This window comes from Molossus molossus, unplaced genomic scaffold (assembly GCF_014108415.1).
Source record: "Molossus molossus isolate mMolMol1 unplaced genomic scaffold, mMolMol1.p scaffold_m16_p_12, whole genome shotgun sequence".
Classification (NCBI taxonomy): Eukaryota; Metazoa; Chordata; class Mammalia; order Chiroptera; family Molossidae; genus Molossus; species Molossus molossus.
In genome coordinates, this window is record NW_023425347.1 from 101549741 (window position 1) to 101573442 (window position 23702).

The window sequence follows — 23702 nt, forward strand, 5'->3', positions numbered from 1 at the left end:
AGAAAATCTCAGCCGCGGCCCTGACCCAGCCTCTCTGCCCTCAGAGATGGGGCCCTTATCCCAGCGCTCACAGGCTTGGGCACTGGGCTTGGGCTCCGGCAGGGGCTGGGTCCTCACTGACAAGTCCCAGCTCTGACTGTTACCAGGAGACCCCAAGGTGTGCCCTGGATGCTTTGCGTGCGGCTCTGTGCCCTGGTCACCCACACGATGCCACTTGTCATTGACCACGTGGCCTTCCTTCCCCCGAAATGGCTGTCTGACCCGTGCTCCCTGTAAGTATGAAGCTGGTGTGGCGTGGCTCGCTCTGTGACTAACACGCAGTGACTGCCCCCGCTTACCACCTGCCCACACACCCTAACAGCCACCGTGTTGCCCGGCTAGTCTGTCTTCCAGGGTCGCTAGACACGCCTGTGGGCCTTCTGCATGGTGCTGCGACACGGGGGCTCCCGGGGGTGTTGAAATGTCCCTGCAGCCAGCACTGCTTTCGGGGAGCGGGGCCCAGCATCTGTGCCGGGCCCGGAGTGAGGCCGTGCTGGCGGGGGGTCTGGCCGCGTGCCCGGGTGGAGGCACACCCAGTACCAGCCCTGCCCCTGGAAGGCCAGAGGGTCCCTGCCGCCTCGGGGCCAGAGCACCGCGCCTCCCGCCACCAGGCACCCAGCTCAGCGCCTGGCCCATTTTATGCCAGCCCCATGGTGACTCCATGGGGTTAAGAGATTAAGTTTCGGGAAGAGCTCATGGCCTGGAGGGTGAAGGGCAGAGAGAGGCTCTAGATCAAGAAGTAACTGCCAAGGTGCATATTCCTGAGCACATGACTCTACTTATTTATTTACATCCTCACTCAGAATACTTTTCCATTGATATTTTTAGATAGAGTGGGAGGGAGAGAGGGAGGAGAGAGAGAGAGAGAGAGAGATCATTGTGAGAGAGACACATCGATTGGTTGCCTCCCGCATGACCCTGACCAGGGCCAGGGATCGAACCTGCAACCGGGGTACGTGCCCTTGACCAAGAATCAAACCCGAGACTCTGGTCCACAGGTTGATGCTCTAACGCTGAGCCACACCGGCCAGGCTGCACATGTGACCTGAGACTTGGACAGAATCTACAAGGGGGACTTCGGGGAGGTGGTGAGCACCTGCAGCCTCTGACCAAGGACAGGGCGAGGTGTGTCTTAGGAAGGCAGGTGTCCGCCGTTCAGAAGAGGGCCTGGCGAGGTCCTGCCTGGACACGGGTGGCTGGTCTGCCCGGGCTGGATGGCTCAGGGACCCAGGACCACAGCCAGGGTGGCAGCTTGGCCCGGCCAGACCACATGAGCCCTTCAGACCGCAGGAACGCTGCAGCCAGGGAGCTGGAAGGGCCTGGAAGAGAGAGGAGGCTCTTTAGTGGCACTCAGAGCAGTGCGGTGGGGCAGCTGTGTGGCCCCAGTGGGCACAAGTCAGGACACAGCGTGGACAGTGCAGCTTGCAGGCTTGACCTTCACCTTGGGGGGTCGAGCCAGCTCCCACAGGCTCCTGCAGGCGGGTCGGGGGCTTGCCTTGAGGGCCAGGGGTACTGGGGCATTTTCCCAGCAGGCACTGCCATGCCCAGGGCAGGGGCAAGTGGTGGCCCAAGATCCCTTCAACTGACCTTCCATGAGCGATACACGTACGTCTGCTCACCGGAAAGATGGACGTGCGTGGGTCCTGACGTTTTCTTGTTTCAACGTCCTAGTTGCTAGTAAGGTGTCTGTGCTGCCTAACCAGGTGTCTTTGAACATTCTCCGCACCGCCGACAACCGCGCCCTCCCGCCAGCCCGGCCCTCGTGTCCTAACCCCTGTCCCTGCTCCCCAGGCTGTGTCATCACCATCTCTGGGCGCATGACCTTCACGAGCAACAAGTCCATGGAGATCGAGGTCCTGGTGGATGCTGACCCCGTGGTGGACAACTCGCAGGAGCGCTACCGGGCCGCCAGCGCCTTCTTCACCTACGTGTCGCTGAGCCAGGACGGCCGGTCGCTGCCGGTGCCCCAGCTCGTGGTGAGTGGCCCCCCCCCACTCACTGGCTCCCAGGGGAAGCTGGGTCACATGAGCCTGTTCTGGGCATCTGGGCCCCTGCCGAGCCACATCCTGAGCCAGGGACCTTGCTGTGGTGCCGCTCGGACGTGAGGCCCTCAGAGGCCCGAGGGGTGGGACGGAGCAGACAGCTGAGCCCCTTTATGAGGTCCTCGTCGCCGCACTTCCTCTGCGGTGAGCTCAGTGCCTGGGGTTCCTGCCACTGGACGGATCCCGGAGTGGGGGGAGGACCCTCCCCAGTGGGCTCCTGTGTGGACCCGACAGACCCCTGCACTGTGGGGCTGGTGTCCGGGCCTCGTGGCCTTTTCCTGCTTCAGCCGCCTGGCTGGGCTTTGCCCTGGTGTATAGTCGGCGAGCAGAGCTGAGGGCTCTGGCCCAGGGACAGATCCTGGGGGTCACAGCCCCCGTGGGGTTCATGCTCCGCCATCAGGGCTCCACACCTGAGGGCCCAGCGTCGAGGCGGCTGTGGGGCTCCCGATGTGGGTGTGGTGGGACGGCTGGGGGTGGCCTCACTCCGTGGTATTTGTCTGTAAACACAGCTGGGTTCACACAGCTCTCGGTGGTCTCCCTTCCTTGGGACAGCCCAGCCCATGCCAGCTGCCGACCCTCCGGTCCCCAGTGCTCGGGGCCACAGTCCCAGGAGACCGCCTAGGCTCCCCCCTCACAGCACCGGGATCTCTCTGGGTCCTGCCGCACTGAGCATACAGTCCAGCTCCCCGCCATCCAGAGCCCCCGCTGTCCCCGCGCAGGCCTCTGGCCCACCTTTGGGGCTGAATCATCGCCATGGTCTGGGCCTGATGTCAGCTCCTCAGAGATTTCCCGACCACCCTCCGGTCTCCTGCCGTGCTCCGCCGCCAGACTCCGGGTCGCTGGTCATCACCGATAGTCTGACCCCCCGGACCGAGCTCCGTGAGGCCGGAATGCCTTTGCTCCTAGGGGGTCAGTAGGACCCGGAACGGCCGTGGCACTTAGTGGGTGCGCCCTGGCAGATGCGCATCCTGCTGTGCGTAAGGCCTGGCCAAGGCGGGGAGGAGATGGCAGTGGGGGTGCTCCGAGGAGCGGGCAGTGTGCCTGGCAGGTGGCCAGGGTGAAGTGCTGCCCAGGAGTGGCAGGGCCCCCAGGAAAACTGGGGGGGCAGGGGCAGTGTTGAGAGGTCCAGGGAATCCTAACAACTTGGCGTGCTGGCCCCAGGGGAGCAGAGGCAGCCGGGGGTCCACCTGCTACTCCGGTCCTTCCCGGCGACTGCACCTGCTGAGACATCGCCTTGCCCTGCTTGGGGTTTGGGGCACCACTTCCTCTGTTGGTCTGGGAACACACTCTTGGGCTCCTCCGCTCCCTCCCAAAGTCTGCAGCCTCCCCTGGCTCCCTGTCAGAGCCCTGTTCCTCCCCACCCTGACCTTCTCCTGCAGGCCGGGGCCCCCAGCACCCCTCTCGTGCGCCAAGGGCCCTCCCTGGGCCTGTCCTGCCGCAGGGACAGGTGCCCATCTTACAGGCTGCTCCCTCCCTGACCCACCGCCAGCAGCCTTGGCAGACGGCCCCACCCCACCCACTCCTTGGCCAGTGCACTTGCAGTCCCCCGGCCTCGCCGACCTCGACCTTGGAGCCAGGTCTCTCTGGGTCTCGGACCATTTCTCAGAACCTTGCCTGCTCCCCTTGATGCAAGGTTGCCTGAGTTTTCTCCCAGACCCTCGTCCTATCTCATTCCTTGTCACAATGACCCTTGGGGGCTCCTGTTAGCGAGGCTGCCCCCCCCCAACACCTCCATCCTGCACGCTGAATTCCCGCTGCACACGGGAATCCTTGGCCTCTCTCCTCCCGGCCTCCCAGTCCTCCCGGCCTCCGGCTCTAGCAGGGTGGCCGGGTCCAAGGACACCCTCCGACTTTATCTCGCTGGCCTCTCTCTGCCTTTGGCAGGACTCACTGGGCCCCGTGGTGCCTGCACCCCTCGGCACAGGGCTGTGCAGCGCCAGACGGCCACCCACAGTCCCTACACAGGAGGCTCTGCAGGTCCCCACCTGCGCCCTTCCCCAGCTCGGTGGCTGGGTCCAGGCCCCGTGTGTGCCCGTTCACTCCCACACCGACTTTGCCAGCCCTGGTCTCTCCACAGGGGCTCTGCAGGCCTCTCACACAGGCCAACCCGAGCTCATTCTCTTCCCCTCCCCCCCGAGAAAACATTCCACTCCTTCCCTGTTCCGTCCCTTGGTGAGTCGGGAACCTGCTGGCTCCTCTGCCCTGCTCAGCCCACGCCCAGTGTCTGTTGGCCCTGTCCCTGCTGTGGGTCCTCCTCTGCCCTGCTGTGCTCCATCCAGCTCTGTGCTGCAGCCATCGGCTTACTGAAACCAGATTCACTCCCTCTCCTACCTGGACTGCCCTTGGCACGGGTCCAGCCAGGCCGGCTTCCTCCCTGCCTCAGGGCCTTTGCACATGCTCGTCTGGCTGGCCACCTCCCCTCATCGTCACGGAGCCAGCTCCCTCCACTGTTTCTTAGAGGTCTCCTCCTTGGAGGGCCTTCCCTCACCACTCTGGGTACAGCCTCTCCCCTCCACTCTCCCGTCAGTCACTGTCCGCAGGCCTGTGGCACTGTCCGATAGTCTAGTGCGTGCGCATCAGTTTGGTATCCTGCCCCGGCCAGGGCGGGACTGCTGGGTCCAGTGCAGAGCAGGGTTCAGGAAATGTCGGGGAGCGATCACAGGCTTGCTCGTCTCTACCCACCAGTCCGAGCGGCAGCCACAGGTCCCTCCCTCCCCAGGCTCCCTGCGCTGGGTGCTGCGCCCTGTGCCTGCTGCTGGCCATCCCTGCTGGTCTGTGATCTCGGCAGGTGCTCCTGCAGGCCTCGGTCTCCGCCGCTGCCCCGCCGAGGGTGGACGAGGGCTCCACCAGCTGGATTGTACTGGGAGCTTGTAGCTGTCCTTCCCGACCCTCCCGCCGGGAGGGCTGCAGTGAGCAGGGGGGCGGGGCAGGGCGCTTTTCGGGGAGCAGTTGCAACTTAAATTGGTTCCTTTGAAGAAGGTGAGAAGGGCGCAGTCCAGTCGGGCCTGAAGTGGGGACCGGGAGCCATTTCTCAGGACCGTCCTGGTGAGAGAGCCTCAGCCAAGGAGCTGGGAGGAGGGGCAGTCAGCACTCAGGCCACCCAGCTGATTCAGGGTGAGGCCTGCAGGACCCCCAAACCGGCCAAAGACCGAAGCTAGCCAAGGGGTCGCGATGTCTTCATTTTGAAAAGGCTCCTACTGAGTAAATGTGACCCACAGGGTCCTCTGACCAGGTCGGCAGTGCCAGCCACAGCCAAGTTAGGGGGTGCGCCGGCCCTGGAGTCAGGCTGCCACGGGCTTAGCTGAAGGCACCACGGCTGTTCCCCCACACACCCCAGAACTCAGTCAGGGGGAGTCCTGGTGCCATGGCCGGGGGGGTCAGCAGGCTGTGGGCTCTGGGCGGAGGGTCCAGCTCTGATCGCCCACAGAGCAGCCTGTGGTCCAGGAGTCCTTTGCGGGGGGACCCACACCCTTAGCCGGCCAGTCCGTGGACCCTGGACAGGGTTCTGGTGTAGGAGGAGGTGCTGGGGCCGGAACGGGGCTGCAGTGGGTGGGGCGCGACACCTGATGGAATGAAGGCGATGGGGACGGACCCTCAGGTTTCAGGGGCCAGTGTGTGGCCACACCTTCCCACTGGCCGGCTCCATGTCCATCCAGGCGGGGTTCCTTACCAGTTACAGGTGGTCCTTGATTCTTTACCAAGGTGGCCTGCAGCCCACTGGTGTTGATCAAAATAGCTTGTGGCGGGGAGGACGGTCCAGTCCCTAGCGGGTGCTGGGCTCCAGCCTGGCCTCCGGGGCGGCCTGTGTGTGGTCTGTCTCAGCACATGTGCTCACGCAGCCTGTGTGCGCCCGCGGCCCCCTCCCCCGCCTCCCCGCTGTCAGCAGTTCTTCAACCTCCTGTCTATTTTTAGCTCCTTCCCCAGGGCCGCTGATGCGAAGGCAGCGGCGATGCTGCTGGGTGTTGTCGGTGAATATGTCGTGCCGGGAGGGCCTGTGCGCCCCCCACGCACCCCACAGCTGCCGTGCTTTCCAGGCTAGTTACAGGAGAGGCAGCGGAGCGTGGAGCCAGGCTGCAGTCTGGACACAGGCCCGGGCCCGCCGCCTTGTCTCCCTCCAAAGACTGTCCCCTGACCATGTCCTCTGACCGCGGGGTGGGGGACGCGCCCCAGACCTCTGCCCAGGGCTGGAGAGTGGTGTGTGCGAAGGGACACGGGGGAACCACCGTGCTGGCTCCCTGGGAAGCCGGCACTTCCGACGGGTGATTTCTTGTCCTCAGCCCAGGTGTGCGAAGCCTTTTGTGTCTCCAGAAACACGACAACCAAATTGTGTCTGTATTGAAGCCAAAGCAAGTGTCCTCGAAGGTCCCAGGGAGGCGTGTGAGGACGGCAGTGCCTGTCCTGCCTGGTGAGGGGACTGCGCATGCAGAGGGTGCAGGGGCTGCTCCCGCCCTTGGCTTTGGGGACCCGGAGCCCTTCTCAAGCCGTGGCAGGTTCTGTACAACAGCAGCTTCCGTGGGTGATTTGTCCCCAGTGGCTGAGGCCTGGCTGCTCAGCCACGTCACGTGGGCAGTCTTTGTGCAGCAGGTTTGCTCTGCTCACAGAAAACCCAACTGCGGTGCGAGCCTGGCTTGTCAGGGCTCGGACCCTCGCCGGCTCGCCACGGACAGTGACTCTCGGGGGACCGGGGCCTAGACCCAGAGGCTCAGTCATCCGTCGCTGAAACGCAGGAAGGTGTTTTCCGGATCAGAAGGGGAGGTAGAGGGGAAATCGGGGCTGTGGCTCACTCGCAGTCGGCAGGCCCACTGGGAACTCGTGTCCCGTGCTGTCGGCGTGACCAGCTTCCACGGGAGTGTCGCATCCAGGCCTTGGGAGCTTCCGGGGCTGGTCACCACTGTGGTCACTGCGCGCCCACTCTCGAGGCCGGGCTGCCAGCCTCCTGGGATGGGCCGGCGGGGCAGGTGCCCCAGGTGCATGATGACAGCAGCCTGGTCACAGCCGCGTGGTCAGAGCGTCGGCTGCTGTTCCCGCGCTGTGGCATCCACGTCTGGCAGACAGGCGACTGTGACACGGGGGAGGTGACTGGCCCAAAGCCAATGGCCACCTCTGGTCCAAGGAACCTGCTGCAGGACCCTGAGCCCCTGGCCGTGAGTGGCCCCTTGTGCCTCTGAGCCTCAGTTTCCCCACGGGAGCCCACGGGCTGGCAGCTGCTCTCTGGTCCGGCCTCACGCTGTCTGAGTGGCGATGGGACTGGAGGGCTCACGCCCCTGGCACTGAGGAAGCCGGGGCACAGGTTTCCGCAGCCGTCCGCTCCCCAAGCCCCAGGGCCCGAGCCCCACCGGCACATGCACGGCAGGGCCTGGGGTCTTCTCGAGGGCCCGTTCCTCACATGAGGCGTCCCCAGCTGAGGCCACCACGTCTCCTGGTCACAGCCAGGCCAGCTCTGCACACCCGACATCCAGGGCGCAGGAGGGCAGGTCCCCACATGGGCTCGTCGTGGGCCGGGGTCCTGGACACCACTGTGCTGGAGTGGTTTGTGATTGCTCCCTGTCTTAAGAAACGTGGATGCTTTGGGGTGCTGGGGTACGGCAGGATGGACGTGTCTGTTCCTGAAGGGTCGGGGAGCCCAGTTATCAGGGAAAGCTGCGCCCCTGGCCTCCCTGCTGCCAGCGTCAGGGAAGGGCGGGGACTGGCCGGGCCATGCCGCTCCTTGACCAGGGTGCGGACGCTCAGCACAGTCTGCCTTGTGCCGGGAGAACGCCAGGATCCTGAAGCCGCTCCCGTCCCGAGTGGCTGGTGCTCAGGCACTTCCGGTGGCCCGCGAGCCCCCCGCCCCAGAACGGGGAGCGTGGATGAGAGCCGTGCGCCCCCCAGCCGGCTCTCACGCTGCCTGCCGGGAGCCCAGACTCCCCCTGTGACCATCTTAACTTGTCCAGCCCGCCGCAGCCCTTCGCAGACCGCTGTGTCCCCAGCGGCTCCACGCCCGCCTCTGCTGCACCAGCCAGTGCTCTGAAAACCACCCAGGTAGCCTTCGACCGGCTCGGAACAGGCGGCTCCTGGCTGCCCACACCTCTCAGGGGAACGCCCAGGCCCTGTGCGCTCGTCGGCTCCGGTTGCTCCGTCGTGTCCCCAGTCCACGCCACTCCTTGCTCGGAGGGTTGCCCCAGAGCGTGAGCCCCGGAGGCCTGCTCCCGGGCGCTCGGGCAGTTAGGTCCGACTCCGTGTGGTGCTGGGCAGGCAGCTGCGGGAGGGGCATGCGGGGGCCTGCAGAGGGTGCAGAGGAACGGGTCCTCCCTGGAGTCAGCATCCACATTCCGCCGTGGCTGCGTGGAAGGTGAAGTAGGGGCTGGGGGAGGCCTGTGAGGGTCTTTGGGCCTGGAGAGGGTCTTCAGCAGGGCGAGCTCCTGCCTGGTGTGTCCCGGGGCGGAACACTGAGCTGCCCCGAGCCTGTGAGAGCCAGCTGCTGCCTGGTGGCCCAGGTCCCTCGACGCCATCTCCGGGGGGTGGGGACAGGTGACACCTGGGTGTCTGTTCATTGAGCAAACCACTGGTTTTGAGTCCTTAACACAAACGCCACACTAATTTGGAATGAAGGTTTTCTTACTGTGATCTTCATTTATTTGGTCATATATTCATTCATCAAATACCTCCTGCACCCCACCCCTGCACCGCGTCCCGGAAAATGGGGGTGGCCCAGAGTTAGCGCACGCAGGGCCAGAGACGCCGTGAGAACGTGCCTGGCCACCGTGGGAGCACCCGGCAGGTGGCAGTGCCGGCCTCTGGTACCGCTGTCCGGAGAGGCGGCCGTCGGCACAGGGGCACGGGCGGGTGCTGTGACCTGGCTGCAGGGCCTGGGGGAGAAGCTGTCAAGAGCCCCCGAGCATGACCGAGTCTTGGTTCCCTTGTCTCTCGGACACTGCTCCCTCACTGCCTGTCCCGGGCGGTGCCCAGGCTCCCCACCTCGTGCCAAACCTTCTGTGGCCCTTACCCAGGGCAGTTCCAAAGTCACAACTTGAGGGCGGTTATTGGGGGTCTGAGCTGGTGCTGCTGGGTGAGGGGAGCCCCAGGTGAGAGTGTTTATGACTCAGCAATCTCGTTATTGGAGACGTTGGCTTCGGCCGCTGGAGGCTGCCCTGGCGACATGGAAGAGCCTAGGCCTGCAGCCGCAGGGAGCGGGCCGGGCAGCGAGGTCCCAGGGCCCCCACGGAGAGTGGCTTCCTAGGTCCTGGCCCAGCCCCACAGAGCTCAGGGTCCGAGGCAGGAGCTGCGCTTCGGGGCCACAGCTGCTTGTGAGCGTTGTGGGTGCGGGGTGCCGCGCACAGCGCCCCCCGGCCATGCTGAGGGGCCCAGGAAGCAGAAGACATCTTAACTGGCTGCACCATTGTCCCCAGTTTTCTGGTCTCCACTGTGAAGATGGGCGAGGGTACGCTGTACCTACCTGATCAGGAAGGCTGCGCCCCTCAGCTCGCGGGAAGTTGTCGTATCACCACGGGAAACCTCTTCGCACCAGACACTCATTATAAAAAGGACAAGCTATTGATTTCACCAAGGGTGGAACTTAGTCACTCACCCTCTGTGCCAAGTTCCAAATGTGTTCTCAGTGCGCAGAGGATGGGAATGGAAAACATTCGTCTGCGCTGTCAGGCTCCGAAAGCCACAGGCTCCCCGCCCCGGGGAAGGGGGCCCAGGGAGGCAGGAAGAGCGGGCGGAGGGCGGGCGGACGGCAGATTGGGGCGCAGCCTGGAGGGTCCCCGAGCAGAGGGGTGGGGGTGCTCTGCCTGCGGCCCTGGGGCCTCCCTTCGCTCTCCTGTCCCTGGGCTGGGGGTGAAGCTCCAGGGACCTGGCCACCCTAAGATGACCCTCGGCGCCCACCCTCCTCCCAGGGCTGTGCTGCGGGTCGGGACGCGCTCCACGCCGTGTGCACAGCTCGTGGGGAGCCGCCTGTGCAGGCATCACTGTGTCACCTTCCTGAGTCCCCATTTTGCAGGTGGGAGCAACTGTCCCAGGGAAGGCGGGCAGCACCCCTGAGGCCACAGAGCCAAGTCCCTGTGACCCAGAGCCTGTGTCTCCACTGTCCCTCCCACCAGGCAGGCACCTCCTAGCATGGGTGGTGAATGGGGGTCGCCTTTGCTGTCGCCCCTTTTCTCTCTGGCCTGTGCACGGGGCCCCTGAGGCCGTTGGACATGTGCTCGCACTGTCGGGAGGCGACCCCGGTGACCCCTGGCCCTTCCCCTGCCCTCAGCTTCAGGCACTTGAAAGCAAAGGTGATTTCCTGCGGAGGAGCCTTTTCCTTCTCCCTGCGCCCCAGCTCCCTGCAAAGCAGCAACAGCCAACAACTTGTGCACTTATTTACTTTGTGGGTGGAGGGGGATGGGCTTTGAGGAGGCAGCCCTGTGGGAGCCCCGCACCCCAGGGAAGTGATGGCCTCAGTCCCTTGGCTGGGGGTGAGTGCACAGCCGGCTGGGCAGGGGCACCGCTGCTGGTGATGAGACGCCCGCGCCTGTTTGCTTCCACGCCCTGCAGTCAGCAGGAGCCTCGCTGTCCTTGACCGTCGTCATAAACTGCCCTGGCCAGGCACCTCCCAGGGCACCCAGGCCAGGAGGGTGGCAGCCGTCGCAGGGTGGGTGCTTGACGCCCTGGTGTCACCGAATCCTGCTCCAGGGCCGGCGGGGCTTGCGGAGATGAGGAGGACGAGCTGGCTCTTCCCCCCGGGCCTCGCCAGGGCCTTGGCCGAGCATCCAGCTGGCCGGCTGCCCCTCACCCATCACCCATGGCATTCGGCGTCGGTCATGGGAGGGCAGGTCCTACCCGGTGAGCCAGCGGCAGAACAGTCAGCGTCGAGGGCCAGGGCCACGTGAGGCCTGGTGCCGGCACCCGCACCTCCTTCCAGGAACCAGCGCAAGGATGTGCCGTGGTCGGTGCCGGCGGCACAGGCAGGACTCGCCCACATTTGGGCCTGTGCCCCTCCTCCGTGAGAGAAGCATCCAGAGCCCTTGGGGCACCCACTCTGGGCCGCAGGGGCCGCAGTCGGCTGGGTAATCGTGGAAAGCCGGCCTCAGGCTGGCTGGGGACGAGCTGGAAGCTCTGCTAGGCTGAATTGTCGCAGCTGCCGGACCTGCTGGGACGAGGGGAGCTGAGCGAGGTGCCCACCCTGCCCGAGCTGACCGCCAGCCCCAGCACTGTGCCCCCCTGGCTTCCAGACACCTGTTCCCATGTGGACACCCCCCTCCAGTTTCTGTGCTTTGTGCCTGGGGCCAGGGAGGGGCCGAGTTTCCTGGACCTGCAGCTGCCATTGTGGTCTCGTCAGGTTTCCTTTCCTACTGGCTGTAGACGGTTCAAATACACACAGACACGAAGAGAACAGAAAACTGTGCTCTCGACCTGGGTCCAGTTGCCCCCCTCCCCACCCAGGCTCATCGGGAGCCGATCTCAGATCACATTGTCACCTGCACGAATTTCAGCGTGTCTCCAAGAGATCAGGGCTCTTTGTCACTGGCGTATTCTTACTAGGGGACTGGACTCTGGCCGCAGGCCCTGTGCCCCCCTGTGCCCTGCAGAGACCTGGCCTGGGCTCGGCCCCTGGCTCGTGGCTGCTGCAGGGTCGGCGTTCCCCGAGGGGGCGCTGCAGCGTTCCTCGCGTGCTGCCAGACCACCGCACCTCTGGGCTTTCCGAGCCCACCGTTAGAAGGGACCCGCAGGTCACCCCAGCGGCAGATCATCGGCCAGCTAATGGGGCGCGGTGTGCTGAGGCCTCCAGGGGGGCGGCATGGGCGTGCTCCCTGGTCCTCGAGCACAGGCCTGGAGGGACAAGCTCGGCTCACTACCAGTGAGGAAGCAGCGGGGGGGGGGGGGGGGGGAGCTGCCCGGCTGCCCCGAGCCACTCGGAACCGCTCTCCGTTCCTTTCCAGGGGCCATTCCTGGGGTGGCTGGGTTCCCTGACGGGCCCTGGCTCCCCGTTTGCTGCTGACAGAGGACCCTAGGGACCGCTTGTAGTCAGGGGCCCTCCCGGCCCCGGCGCTCTCGGCCCCCACTGGGTAGGCACAGCCTGGTGGGTGTGCTGTCAGTTAGAAGGTCTGCTCGTGGAGGCAGGTCCGGTGCCTGGGACACGGGACGGGGGGCGTCAAGGCTCGGCCAGGGGCAGACAGTGTTTGGTCGCTCGTGTGCCAGGGTCAGGTGGGGGCACTGCCGCCCTGTAGACAGGAGAGCGCGCTCACCTCCGGGATGACTAGTCTGGAACAGTGTTACTGAGAGACACTCCCCACTTCTCAGCTCTGGACCCCACATGCACTACCCACAGTGGGGTCCTCTGCGAGGCAAGCGGAAGCCCCGCTGCAGCCCTTCCCCCCCCCCCCAGGAGGGCCAGCATGTTGCTCTGCCGTGGCCTCTGGCCGCTGTGGATGGATGGGGTCACGTTTCCTCGGCCACACAAGCAGGTGCCCCCGGGAAGGGGGGCAGGGCCCTGCTAGCCTAGCCTAGGGGCCTTGACCTTGCATTCTTGGCCACATCATCTGCTCCCCATTTGGGACGGGGATGGACGGAGAGAGAGCAGGGCCCCGCTAGTCCAAGTGGTCCACCGGCCAGTAGCATCGCATCACCTGGACGCTTGTTAGACTCGAGTCTCAGCCCCAGACCCGCTGGGCCAGAGTCTGCGTTCCCAGGGCTCCCGGGCTGGAGCAGCCCTGCCCTGGCGCATCCTGCCGGGCCTGACCGTGCCCCCGAGAACTTCCGTTTTCCCTGGGCTCCGGGTCAAATTGCATAGCCTCAGACTTTATTTTTATTAAAAAGTTTTTTTTTTTCTTTATTGATTTTAGAGAGGGAGAGGGGAGAGGGAGAGAGAGATAGAAACATCAGTGAGAGAACATCAACTGGCCGCCTCCTGCAGGCCCCCACTGGGGATCGGGCCCACAACCTGGGCATGCGCCCTGACTGGGAATCGAACCGGTGACCTCTTGGTGCAGGGTCAGCGCTCAACCACTGAGCCACACCGGCCGGACAGATTTTACTTTTTTTTAAGAACCAGCCGGAGAGGAGGCCAGAGCAGGGGGACCTGCTCCAGCAGCGCCTGGGAAAGCCCACCTCACTCCGGAGGCTCAGGCGGCCCAGAGCCCTGGACGGGAGCACGCGCCTGTCTCCGAATGTCCGAGGTTCCGCTGGCTCCAAGCCCCAAGGCTGTGACAGCTTCCACCTGGTGACATTTGGAGGCGATTTCTGAGAAGGCGCAGAGGAATACTCGGTCTAGCCTGACATGGCATCCTCCGCTTCGCCAATATACCATTTCTCTGTAAAACCCTTGTGCCTAAAAATAGCCGCTGGGGCCTGGTGTCATTGTGGATGAAGGGCAGCTGCCCCACTTTGGCTTTCAGACACCCTGAGTGTCGCAAGGAAATGTCATCCCAGAGGAATTTGCACGGCTCTTTAAACCTAGATCCCCAGCCAGGCGAGCAGGAGAGAACTCTGCAGCAGGACAGGCGGGGCCTCGGGAGGTGACCTTCTGGCCCTGCTGCAGTGACCTCTGCCTAGGGGTCATGCCACCAAGCATTTGGGCCACTCTTGAGGAAAGGGGCGCTGTCCACACTCCCCCAGGTCGGCAGGCATGAACAGGAGCATCCCTGACAAAGCCCAGCCTGGTGTAAACTGGGCTGGTCGGGTGGCTCCGCTCCCGCAGCAGCGGGACCCTCCTTCTCCAGTTGCTCAGAGGGAGAAACAGCAGGGCTGACGGCGACTACGGTGCCGCTTCCGGGGACCCGTGCCGTCCAGGGCTCCCTGCCCACGAAACAGTCAGAGTGGCTCCTGGAGGCCACGTGGCCAGCGCAGCGTTTGTGCCCACTGTCCTTTGGGGCAGAGACTGAGCAGCTGGCATTCCTGGGGTGGAGCGAACATGGGGCTCCAGCAGGGGTCCCTTTTCCTTCCTGGGCTCTGCTCTAGGCCTTCCCTCTCCCATTTCCTGTCAACTGCATCCTCAGCTGACGTTCGGTACCCAAGAGGCGCCAGGAGGGGTTCCCTTGCTGTGAGTGGTGTGAGGGCCCACGGCTCGGCCAGCTCCCGTTGGCTGTCCCTACAACCCTGCCAAGCTCTTGTGTTCCCCTCGCAGACTCTGCCATGGGCTCCCGGCCCCTCGAGGCATCCCGGCGGGCAGACAGGCCCCGCCTGGCACCTGGAAGTCCCCGGAGCCAGCAGAGCTGAGGCAGGGCCCACGGTCCCGGGTTCTCACCTCTCTGACCTGCCTGTTTCTGTGTATGCTCCACAGCCCGAGACCGAGGACGAGAAGAAGCGCTTTGAGGAAGGCAAAGGGCGGTACCTGCAGATGAAGGCGAAACGGCAGGGCCAGGCGGAGCCTCAGCCCTAGACGCCTCCTCCAGCCGCTGGGCCCAAGCAGCCCGGCACCTAATCACTTAGAGGTTACCCCCTTGGCCAAAAACCCAGTTCACGTTGAGAGCCGGTGTCGTGTGCAGTATTTGTCCGCAGTGTTCACCTGTCTTCCTGAAATACGTACACCAAAGCTTTATTTCTGTCATTCCCGTGTGAGTGCTACCAGTATTGTCCTTGACACCCCAGTTCCCTGGATCCCTGGGGAATATTCTACGTATACGGTCTGGAAAGACTCCAGCATCACTAATAAAGCTGCTGTTCGGCTGGACCTCAGTCCTGGGTGGTCTTTTGTCCTAGGGGCTCCTTTGGGCTCGCCCACCTGACTTCCTGAGCCTGTCCCTCTGGCTGCCAGGACCGTATGTACCCCAGAACTTCAGGCACAGCAATGCCCACTCATGTTTGCCTGATGACTTGCTGGCTGGAGAGAGCACCCCTTCCCCCTGAGCCCTGGTTCCATGTCCTGGCCTGAGGCCCCACACAGCACCCCACTTGCGGTCGGTCTGGCTTATCCAGGATGGCAGCTCCAGGTGGGTGGGCACTTGTGAGGGGCGGGGAGGTGACTGCAGGAAGAGACCAGACTCAGCCCAGCATGTGGCTACTGCTCCCTGGAAGCTCCCCCACCCTGGAAGCTCCCCCACCCGGGCTCTCCTCTGAACCAGAGGCAGGGACTCGGGGAGCCTCCCAGCCGGTGCCAGGGCCAAATGTGGAAAGTTCGAGGTGGAAATTTCCCCAGCCATTCCGCAGGGGGCGTCGGCGTGGCCGGGGTGGGGGTCTGAGGGCAGTGTGGTAGTGGTGCCCGGGAGGCTGTGCGGTCGTGTGCATGCACATCCCGTGTGCACACCTGTGTCTGCATCCGGTCCCGCAGCCTCAGGCAGCCCCCAACCCCCTGGGGCTGAGGAAGCCCCTCCACCAGCACGCCTGGTGGTGGTGCTGGGGAAGGTTCCCCGCTCAGCCTAGTCCAGCAGCTGCCTCACAGGCTCCCTCGGGCCCCCCCGAGAGGAAGCTCGGCTCCAGAGGTGCAGAGACACTGGTGGTGGTGCTGGGGAAGGTTCCCCGCTCAGCCTAGTCCAGCAGCTGCCTCACAGGCTCCCTCGGGCCCCCCCGAGAGGAGGCTCGGCTCCAGAGGTGCAGAGACACTGGTGGTGGTGCTGGGGAAAGGTTCCCCGCTCAGCCTAGTCCAGCAGCTGCCTCACAGGCTCCCTCGGGCCCCCCCGAGAGGAAGCTCGGCTCCAGATGTGCAGAGACACGGGTGGTGGTGCTGGGGAAGGTTCCCCGCTCATGCCGTAGTCCAGCACTGCCTCACAGGCTCCCCTCGGGCCCCCCCGAGAGGAGGCTCGCTGCCAGATGTGCAGAGACACTGGTGGTGGTGCTGGGGAAGGTTCCCCGCTCAGCCTAGTCCAGCAGCTGCCTCACAGGCTCCCTCGGGCCCCGAGAGGAGGCTCGGCTCCAGAGGTGCAGAGACACTGGTGGTGGTGCTGGGGAAGGTTCCCCGCTCAGCCTAGTCCAGCAGCTGCCTCACAGGCTCCCTCGGGCCCCCCCCGAGAGGAAGCTCGGCTCCAGATGTGCAGAGACACTGGTGGTGGTGCTGGGGAAGGTTCCCCGCTCAGCCTAGTCCAGCAGCTGCCTCACAGGCTCCCTCGGGCCCCCCCGAGAGGAGGCTCGGCCCAGATGTGCAGAGGACCTGTGGTGGTGCTGGGGAAGGTTCCCCGCTCAGCCTAGTCCAGCAGCTGCCTCACAGGCTCCCTCGGGCCCCCCCCGAGAGGAGGCTCGGCTCCAGAGTGTGCAGAGACACTGGTGGTGGTGCTGGGGAAGGTTCCCCGCTCAGCCTAGTCCAGCAGCTGCCTCACAGGCTCCCGCGGGCCCCGAGAGGAAGCTCGCTCCAGATGTGCAGAGACACTGGTGGTGGTGCTGGGGAAGGTTCCCCGCTCAGCCTAGTCCAGCAGCTGCCTCACAGGCTCCCTCGGGCCCCCCCGAGAGGAAGGCTCGGCTCCAGATGTGCAGAGACACTGGTGGTGGTGCTGGGGAAGGTTCCCCGCTCAGCCTAGTCCAGCAGCTGCCTCACAGGCTCCCTCGGGCCCCCCCGAGAGGAGGCTCGGCTCCAGAGGTGCGAGACAGCTGGTGGTGGCTGGGGAAGGTTCCCCGCTCAGCCTAGTCGCAGCAGCTGCCTCACAGGCTCCCTCGGGCCCCCGGCGCGAGAGGAAGCTCGGCTCCAGAGGTTGCAGAGACACTGGTGGTGGTGCTGGGGAAGGTTCCCCCGCTCAGCCTAGTCCAGCATCTGCCTCACAGGCTCCCTCGGGCCCCCCCCGAGAGGAGCTCGGCTCCAGAGGGGCAGAGGACAGGTGGGGTGCTGGGGAAGGTTCCGCTCAGCTAGTCAAGCAGCTGCCTACAGGCTCCCTCGGGCCCGAGAGGAGTGCTCGGCTCCAGAGGTGCAGAGACACTGGTGGTGGTGCTGGGGAAGGTTCCCCGCTCAGCCTATGCCAGCAGCTGCCTCACAGGCTCCCTCCGGGCCCCCCCGAGAGGAAGCTCGGCTCCAGAGGTGCAGAGACACTGGTGGTGGTGCTGGGGAAGGTTCCCGCTCAGCCTAGGTCCCCCCAAGCAGCTGCCTCACAGGCTCCCTCGGGCCCCCCGAGAGGAAGCTCGGCTCCAGAGGTGCAGAGACACTGGTGGTGGTGCTGGGGAAGGTTCCCCGCTCAGCCTAGTCCAGCAGCTGCCTCCAGGCTCCCTCGGGCCCCCCCGAGAGGAGGCTCGGCTCCAGAGGTGCAGAGACACTGGTGGTGGTGCTGGGGAAGGTTCCCCGCTCAGCCTAGTCCCAGCTGCCTCACAGGCTCCCTCGGGCCCCCCCGAGAGGAAGCTCGGCTCCAGAGGTGCAGAGACACTGGTGGTGGTGCTGGGGAAGGTTCCCCGCCTCAGCCTAGTCCAGCAGCTGCCTCACAGGCTCCCTCGGGCCCCCCTGAGAGGAGCTCGCTCCAGAGGTGCAGAGACACTGGTGGTGGTGCTGGGGAAGGTTCCCCGCTCAGCCTAGTCCAGCAGCTGCCTCACAGGCTCCCTCGGGCCCCCCCGAGAGGAAGGCTCGGCTCCAGAGGTGCAGAGACACTGGTGGTGGTGCTGGGAAGGTTCCCCGCTCAGGCCTAGTCCAGCAGCTGCATCACAGGCTCCCTCGGGCCCCCCCGAGAGGAGGCTCGGCTCCAGAGGTGCAGAGACACTGGTGGTGGTGCTGGGGAAGGTTCCCCGCTCAGCCTAGTCCAGCAGCTGCCTCACAGGCTCCCTCGGCCCCCCCGAGAGGAGGCCGGCTCCAGAGGTGCAGAGACACTAGTGGTGGTGCTGGGGAAGGTTCCCCGCTCAGCCTAGTCCAGCAGCTGCCTCACAGGCTCCCTCGGGCCCCCCCCGAGAGGAAGCTCGGCTCCAGATGTGCAGAGACACTGGTGGTGGTGCTGGGGAAGGTTCCCCGCTCAGCCTAGTCCAGCAGCTGCCTCACAGGCTCCCTCGGGCCCCGAGAGGAAGCTCGGCTCCAGAGGTGCAGAGACACTGGTGGTGGTGCTGGGGAAGGTTCCCCGCTCAGCCTAGTCCAGCAAGCTGCCTCACAGGCTCCCTCGGCCCCCCCGAGAGGAAGCTCGGCTCCAGATGTGCAGAGACACTGGTGGTGGTGCTGGGGAAGTTTCCCCCGCTCAGCCTAGTCCAGCAGCTGCCTCACAGGCTCCCTCGGGCCCGAGAGGAGGCTCGGCTCCAGATGTGCAGAGACACTGGTGGTGGTGCTGGGGAAGGTTCCCCGCTCAGCCTAGTCCAGCAGCTGCCTCACAGGCTCCCTCGGGCCCGAGAGGAGGCTCGGCTCCAGAGGTGCAGAGACACTGGTGGTGGTGCTGGGGAAGGTTCCCCGCTCAGCCTAGTCCAGCAGCTGCCTCACAGGCTCCCTCGGGCCCGAGAGGAGGCTCGGCTCCAGAGGTGCAGAGACACTGGTGGTGGTGCTGGGGAAGGTTCCCCGCTCAGCCTAGTCCAGCAGCTGCCCTCACAGGCTCCCTCGGGCCCGAGAGGAGGCTCGGCGTCCAGAGGTGCAGAGACACTGGTGGTGGTGCTGGGGAAGGTTCCCCGCTCAGCCTAGTCCAGCAGCTGCCTCACAGGCCTCCTCGGGCCCGGAGGAGGCTCGGCTCCAGAGGTGCAGAGACACTGGTGGTGTGCTGGGAAGGTTCCCCGCTCAGCCTAGTCCAGCAGCTGCCTCACAGGCTCCCTCGGGCCCCCCCGAAGAGGAGGCTCGCTCCAGAGGTGCAGAGACACTGGTGGTGGTGCTGGGGAAGGTTTCCCCGCTCACCTAGTCCAGCAGCTGCCTCACAGGCTCCCTCGGGCCCCCCCGAGAGGAGGCTCGGCTCCAGAGGTGCAGAGCACACTGGTGGTGGTGCGGGGAAGGTTCCCCGCTCAGCCTAGTCCAGCAGCTGCCTCACAGGCTCCCTCGGGCCCCCCCGAGAGGAGGCTCGGCTCCAGAGGTGCAGAGACACTGGTGGTGGTGCTGGGAAGGTTCCCCGCTCAGCCTAGTCCAGCAGCTGCCTCACAGGCTCCCTCGGGCCCCCCGAGAGGAGCTCGGCTCCAGAGGTGCAGAGACACTGGTGGTGGTGCTGGGGAAGGTTCCCCCGCTCAGCCTAGTCCAGCAGCTGCCTCACAGGCTCCCTCGGCCCCCCCGAGAGGAGGCTCGGCTCCAGAGGTGCAGAGACACTGGTGGTGGTGCTGGGGGAAGGTTCCCCGCTCAGCTAGTCAGCAGCTGCCTCACAGGCTCCCTCGGGCCCCCCCCGAGAGGAGGCTCGGCTCCAGAGGTGCAGAGACACTGGTGTTGTGCTGGGGAAGGTTCCCCGCTCAGCCTAGTCCCAGCAGCTGCCTCACAGGCTCCCTCGGCCCCCCGAGAGGAGCTCGGCTCCAGAGGTGCAGAGACACTGGTGGTGGGCTGGGGAAGGTTCCCCCGCTCAGCCGAGTCCAGCAGCTGCCTCACAGGCTCCCTCGGGCCCCCCCGAGAGGAGGCTCGGCTCCAGAGGTGCAGAGAACACTGGTGGTGGTGCTGGGGAAGGTTCCCCGCTCAGCCTAGTCCAGCAGCTGCCTCACAGGCTCCCTCGGGCCCCCCCGAGAGGAAGCTCGGCTCCAGAGGTGCAGAGACACTGGTGGTGGTGCTGGGGAAGGTTCCCCGCTCAGCCTAGTCCAGCAGCTGCCTCACAGGCTCCCTCGGGCCCCCCCGAGAGGAAGCTCGGCTCCAGAGGTGCAGAGACACTGGTGGTGGTGCTGGGGAAGGTTCCCCGCTCAGCCTAGTCAGCAGCTGCCTCACAGGCTCCCTCGGGCCACCCCCGAGAGGAGGGCTCGGCTCCAGATGGTGCAGAGACACTGGTGGTGGTGCTGGGGAAGGTTCCCCGCTCAGCCTAGTCCAGCAGCTGCCTCACAGGCTCCCTCGGGCCCCCCCCGAGAGGAGGCTCGGATCCAGAGGTGCAGAGACACTGGGGGGTGGTGCTGGGGGAGGTTCCCCGCGCAGCCTAGTCCAGCAGCTGCCTCACAGGCTCCCTCGGCCCCCCCCGAGAGGAAGCTCGGCTTCCAGAGGTGCAGAGACACTGGTGGTGGTGCTGGGGAAGGTTCCCCGCTCAGCCTAGTCCAGCAGCTGCCTCACAGGCTCCCTCGGGCCCCCCCGAGAGGAGGCTCGGCTCCAGAGGTGCAGAGACACTGGTGGTGGGTGCTGGGGAAGGTTCCCCGCTCAAGCCTAGTCCAGCAGCTGCCTCACAGGCTCCCTCGGGCCCCCCCGAGAGGAAGCTCGGCTCCAGAGGGCAGAGACACTGGTGGTGGTGCTGGGGAAGGTTCCCCGCTCAGCCTAGTCCAGCAGCTGCCTCACAGGCTCCCTCGGGCCCCCCCGAGAGGAAGCTCGGCTCCAGAGGTGCAGAGACACTGGTGGTGGTGCTGGGGAAGGTTCCCCGCTCAGCCTAGTCCAGCAGCTGCCTCACAGGCTCCCTCGGGCCCCCCCGAGAGGAGGCTCGGCTCCAGAGGTGCAGAGACACTGGTGGTGGTGCTGGGGAAGGTTCCCCGCTCAGCCTAGTCCAGCAGCTGCCTCACAGGCTCCCTCGGGCCCCGAGAGGAAGCTCGGCTCCAGAGGTGCAGAGACACTGGTGGGTGGTGCTGGGGAAGGTTCCCCGCTCAGCCTAGTCCAGCAGCTGCCTCACAGGCTCCCTCGGGCCCCCCCCGAGAGGAGGCTCGGCTCCAGAGGTGCAGAGACACTGGTGGTGGTGCTGGGGAAGGTTCCCCGCTCAGCCTAGTCCAGCAGCTGCCTCACAGGCTCCCTCGGGCCCCCCCGAGAGGAGGCTCGGCTCCAGAGGTGCAGAGACACTGGTGGTGGTGCTGGGGAAGGTTCCCCGCTCAGCCTAGTCCAGCAGCTGCCTCACAGGCTCCCTCGGGCCCCCCCGAGAGGAAGCTTGGCTCCAGATGTGCAGAGACACTGGTGGTGGTGCTGGGGAAGGTTCCCCGCTCAGCCTAGTCCAGCAGCTGCCTCACAGGCTCCCTCGGGCCCCGAGAGGAGGCTCGGCTCCAGAGGTGCAGAGACACTGGTGGTGGTGCTGGGGAAGGTTCCCCGCTCAGCCTAGTCCAGCAGCTGCCTCACAGGCTCCCTCGGGCCCCGAGAGGAGGCTCGGCTCCAGAGGTGCAGAGACACTGGTGGTGGTGCTGGGGAAGGTTCCCCGCTCAGCCTAGTCCAGCAGCTGCCTCACAGGCTCCCTCGGGCCCCGAGAGGAGGCTCGGCTCCAGAGGTGCAGAGACACTGGCCAAGAGCTTCGGGATCTGTCTCGGCCCCGTCCCGGCTGCCGGGGTTGTTTCCTGCCTGGGAGCAGGGGGAGGAACATGCCCGCCAGGGGAGGCCCAAGCAACTTCGCCCTGCCTCGAGCCCCTGGAGGGCCCCCAGCTCCACCCACGCCCTGTGCCAACCCCCTGAAGCCTGGGCTACGAGCAGTAAGGCCTCCCCACACAGCTGGGACCCGTCAAACCAAGGTGTGTGAAGCCAGACCCGCCACACCAGCCCCAGCGCCTGACCTCCGGCACCTCCTGGGGCCCAGGGCACCTACATCCTTCATAAGAAGGTGGGCCCTGGCCTCAGACTCCCTAGTTCAGCCTTGGCTTGGCCACTCCTCTGTGTGGCTGTGAGCAAGTTAGGGACCTAAATTGCTGCCCCCAGCAACTGCTGAGTGCAGTGGGTGAGCAGGGCTGGTGGTGGGCTCTTGAGACCACAGGCCTGGGGCGGCAGCGTGGCCCAAGGCTCTGGGGGCTGAATCACCTGTTTGCTTTCAAAATGCCTCCCTGTGCCGACCTCCCACGGGGTGGCCTATTTACTAGGCCACGGGCAGGGAGCTGACCTGTCCACTCAGAAGCCATACGCACGAAGTACACGGCTCCCCCTTCACCAGTCCCACTTCATTGTGGAGTCTTCCTATACAGATACCTGCACTTCCCAACGTTTGCGTGGTGCAGAGGTTACCACGTCGGCCCACAGAAATACCTGCACTTCCCAACGTTTGCGTGGTGCAGTGGTTACCATGTCGGCCCCACATAAATACCTGCACTTCCCAACGTTTGCGTGGTGCAGAGGTTACCACATCGGCCCACAGAAATACCTGCACTTCCCAATGTGTTTGCATGGTGCATAGGTTACCACGTCGGCCCACAGAAATACCTGCACTTCCCAACGTTTGCGTGGTGCAGAGGTTACCATGTCGGCCCACAGAAATAACTGCACTTCCCAATGTGTTTGCATGGTGCAGTGGTTACCATGTCGGCCCACAGAAATACCTGCACTTCCCAACGTTTGCGTGGTGCAGAGGTTACCACGTCGGCCCACATAAATACCTGCACTTCCCAACGTTTGCGTGGTGCAGAGGTTACCACGTCGGCCCACAGAAATACCTGCACTTCCCAACGTGTTTGCATGGTGCATAGGTTACCACGTCAGCCCACATAAGTACCTGCACTTCCCAATGTGTTTGCGTGGTGCAGAGGTTACCACGTCAGCCCACATAAGTACCTGCACTTCCCAACGTGTTTCCGTGGTGCAGTGGTTACCACGTCGGCCCCACATAAATACCTTCACTTCTGTCTCAGGACTGATTCTAAGCCCCACCCCCACCCGGGGCTCCCTAGAAGCCACTTCTCCCTCTCCATCTGCTTGAGGGGTGCAGGAATGGTGTTGGCAGGGGCAGGAGCCGGCTCTGGAGGACCTCAGAGAGCAATGGTTGCATGTGGTTGGGTCTTGTCCTGGGAAGGTGCCCACCTTCCTCCAGACACAGCTGCCCACTCACAGCTACTTCCTAGTTGTGTGGGCGGGGGATGCGGAGCCTGGCCGTCCAGAGTGACTCGAGCCTTGTGCCCAGGGTGTGCCTGGTCACAGGTTTCCTGGAAGAGGCAGGTAGGGTCCTCTGCCTGGATAGGAAGCCAGGGTGCTAATAGCCACTCTCGTGACTCAAGGGGCATCCACAGGACCCTATGAAGGGGACTCACTGAGTTTTTCCCAGGTGTCCCCCAGCCTATGGATGACAGCCTGCATCCCACCTGGAGTGCTACTGGGGGAGCTCCTCGGGAGGAGGCAAGGGAGAGGGTCAGGGATGCTGGTTGCAGGTCCCGGCCTCTCCCAGCTGCGTCGTCGTCGTCGTTCCAACTTGAGAGAACATTTCTGAGCCAGCAAGGAAGGGACAACCACCCAGCAGCCCCTAGTCCGTCCCCTTGATTGCTGCGGTGGACCCCTAATACCTGAGACCAAGTCTGAATCCTTAGCTGGCCCACCCTCACCTCTCCCTGCCCGGGTCGGGCCGGAACAACTTCCCAGTTCCTAGAAACTGCTCGTTCGCAGGGCCCCCACCTGCTCTTCTCCACACTATTCACCTTAGATGGCCTCCTCCAGGAAGGCCTCCAGGAAGAACCCGATCCCAGGTTCTCACTGTCCATTCCTGTCCCAGGCCCCTTTGGCCCCGGGCCCGGGCCGTCCACAGGGGGTTGAGTCAGCGTCGGGAGTGTGGACCGACCCAAGGGGGCGGCGATGGGCCGCGGCGCGGTCCGGGCGCTTTTGGAGGCGCCGCCCTCCCTTGGGCGGCTTCGCCCGGCGGCGGGGGTGGGGAGGACCGCGCACCCACAGGCGCTCGGACAGACCGCCCAGGCGGGCCGCTCCTCCGGGGCTGGGGGCGAGGCGGCCCGAGGGGCGGTGCGGAGGCGCCCGCGGAGGCCTGCGCCCTGCTCCGCCCCCCGCCCCCGCCCCCGGCCGCCAGG

The 23702-nt window shown here is 65.1% G+C and overlaps 1 protein-coding gene across 4 annotated transcripts in view; it reads left to right on the forward strand.

The window, feature by feature from the left end:
• ACOT7 (acyl-CoA thioesterase 7) overlaps positions 1-14720 on the forward strand; it is a 78560-nt gene extending 63840 nt beyond the window's left edge. For all 4 annotated transcript variants that reach the window (XM_036256600.1, XM_036256601.1, XM_036256599.1 and 1 more), the window contains exons 8-9: positions 1831-2015; positions 14326-14720. In XM_036256600.1, the coding sequence (XP_036112493.1) occupies positions 1831-2015; positions 14326-14424 (284 nt within the window). In that variant the 3' untranslated portion in view covers positions 14425-14720. The remainder of the gene's footprint in view (positions 1-1830; positions 2016-14325) is intronic.
• The last annotated feature ends 8982 nt before the right edge of the window (positions 14721-23702 follow it).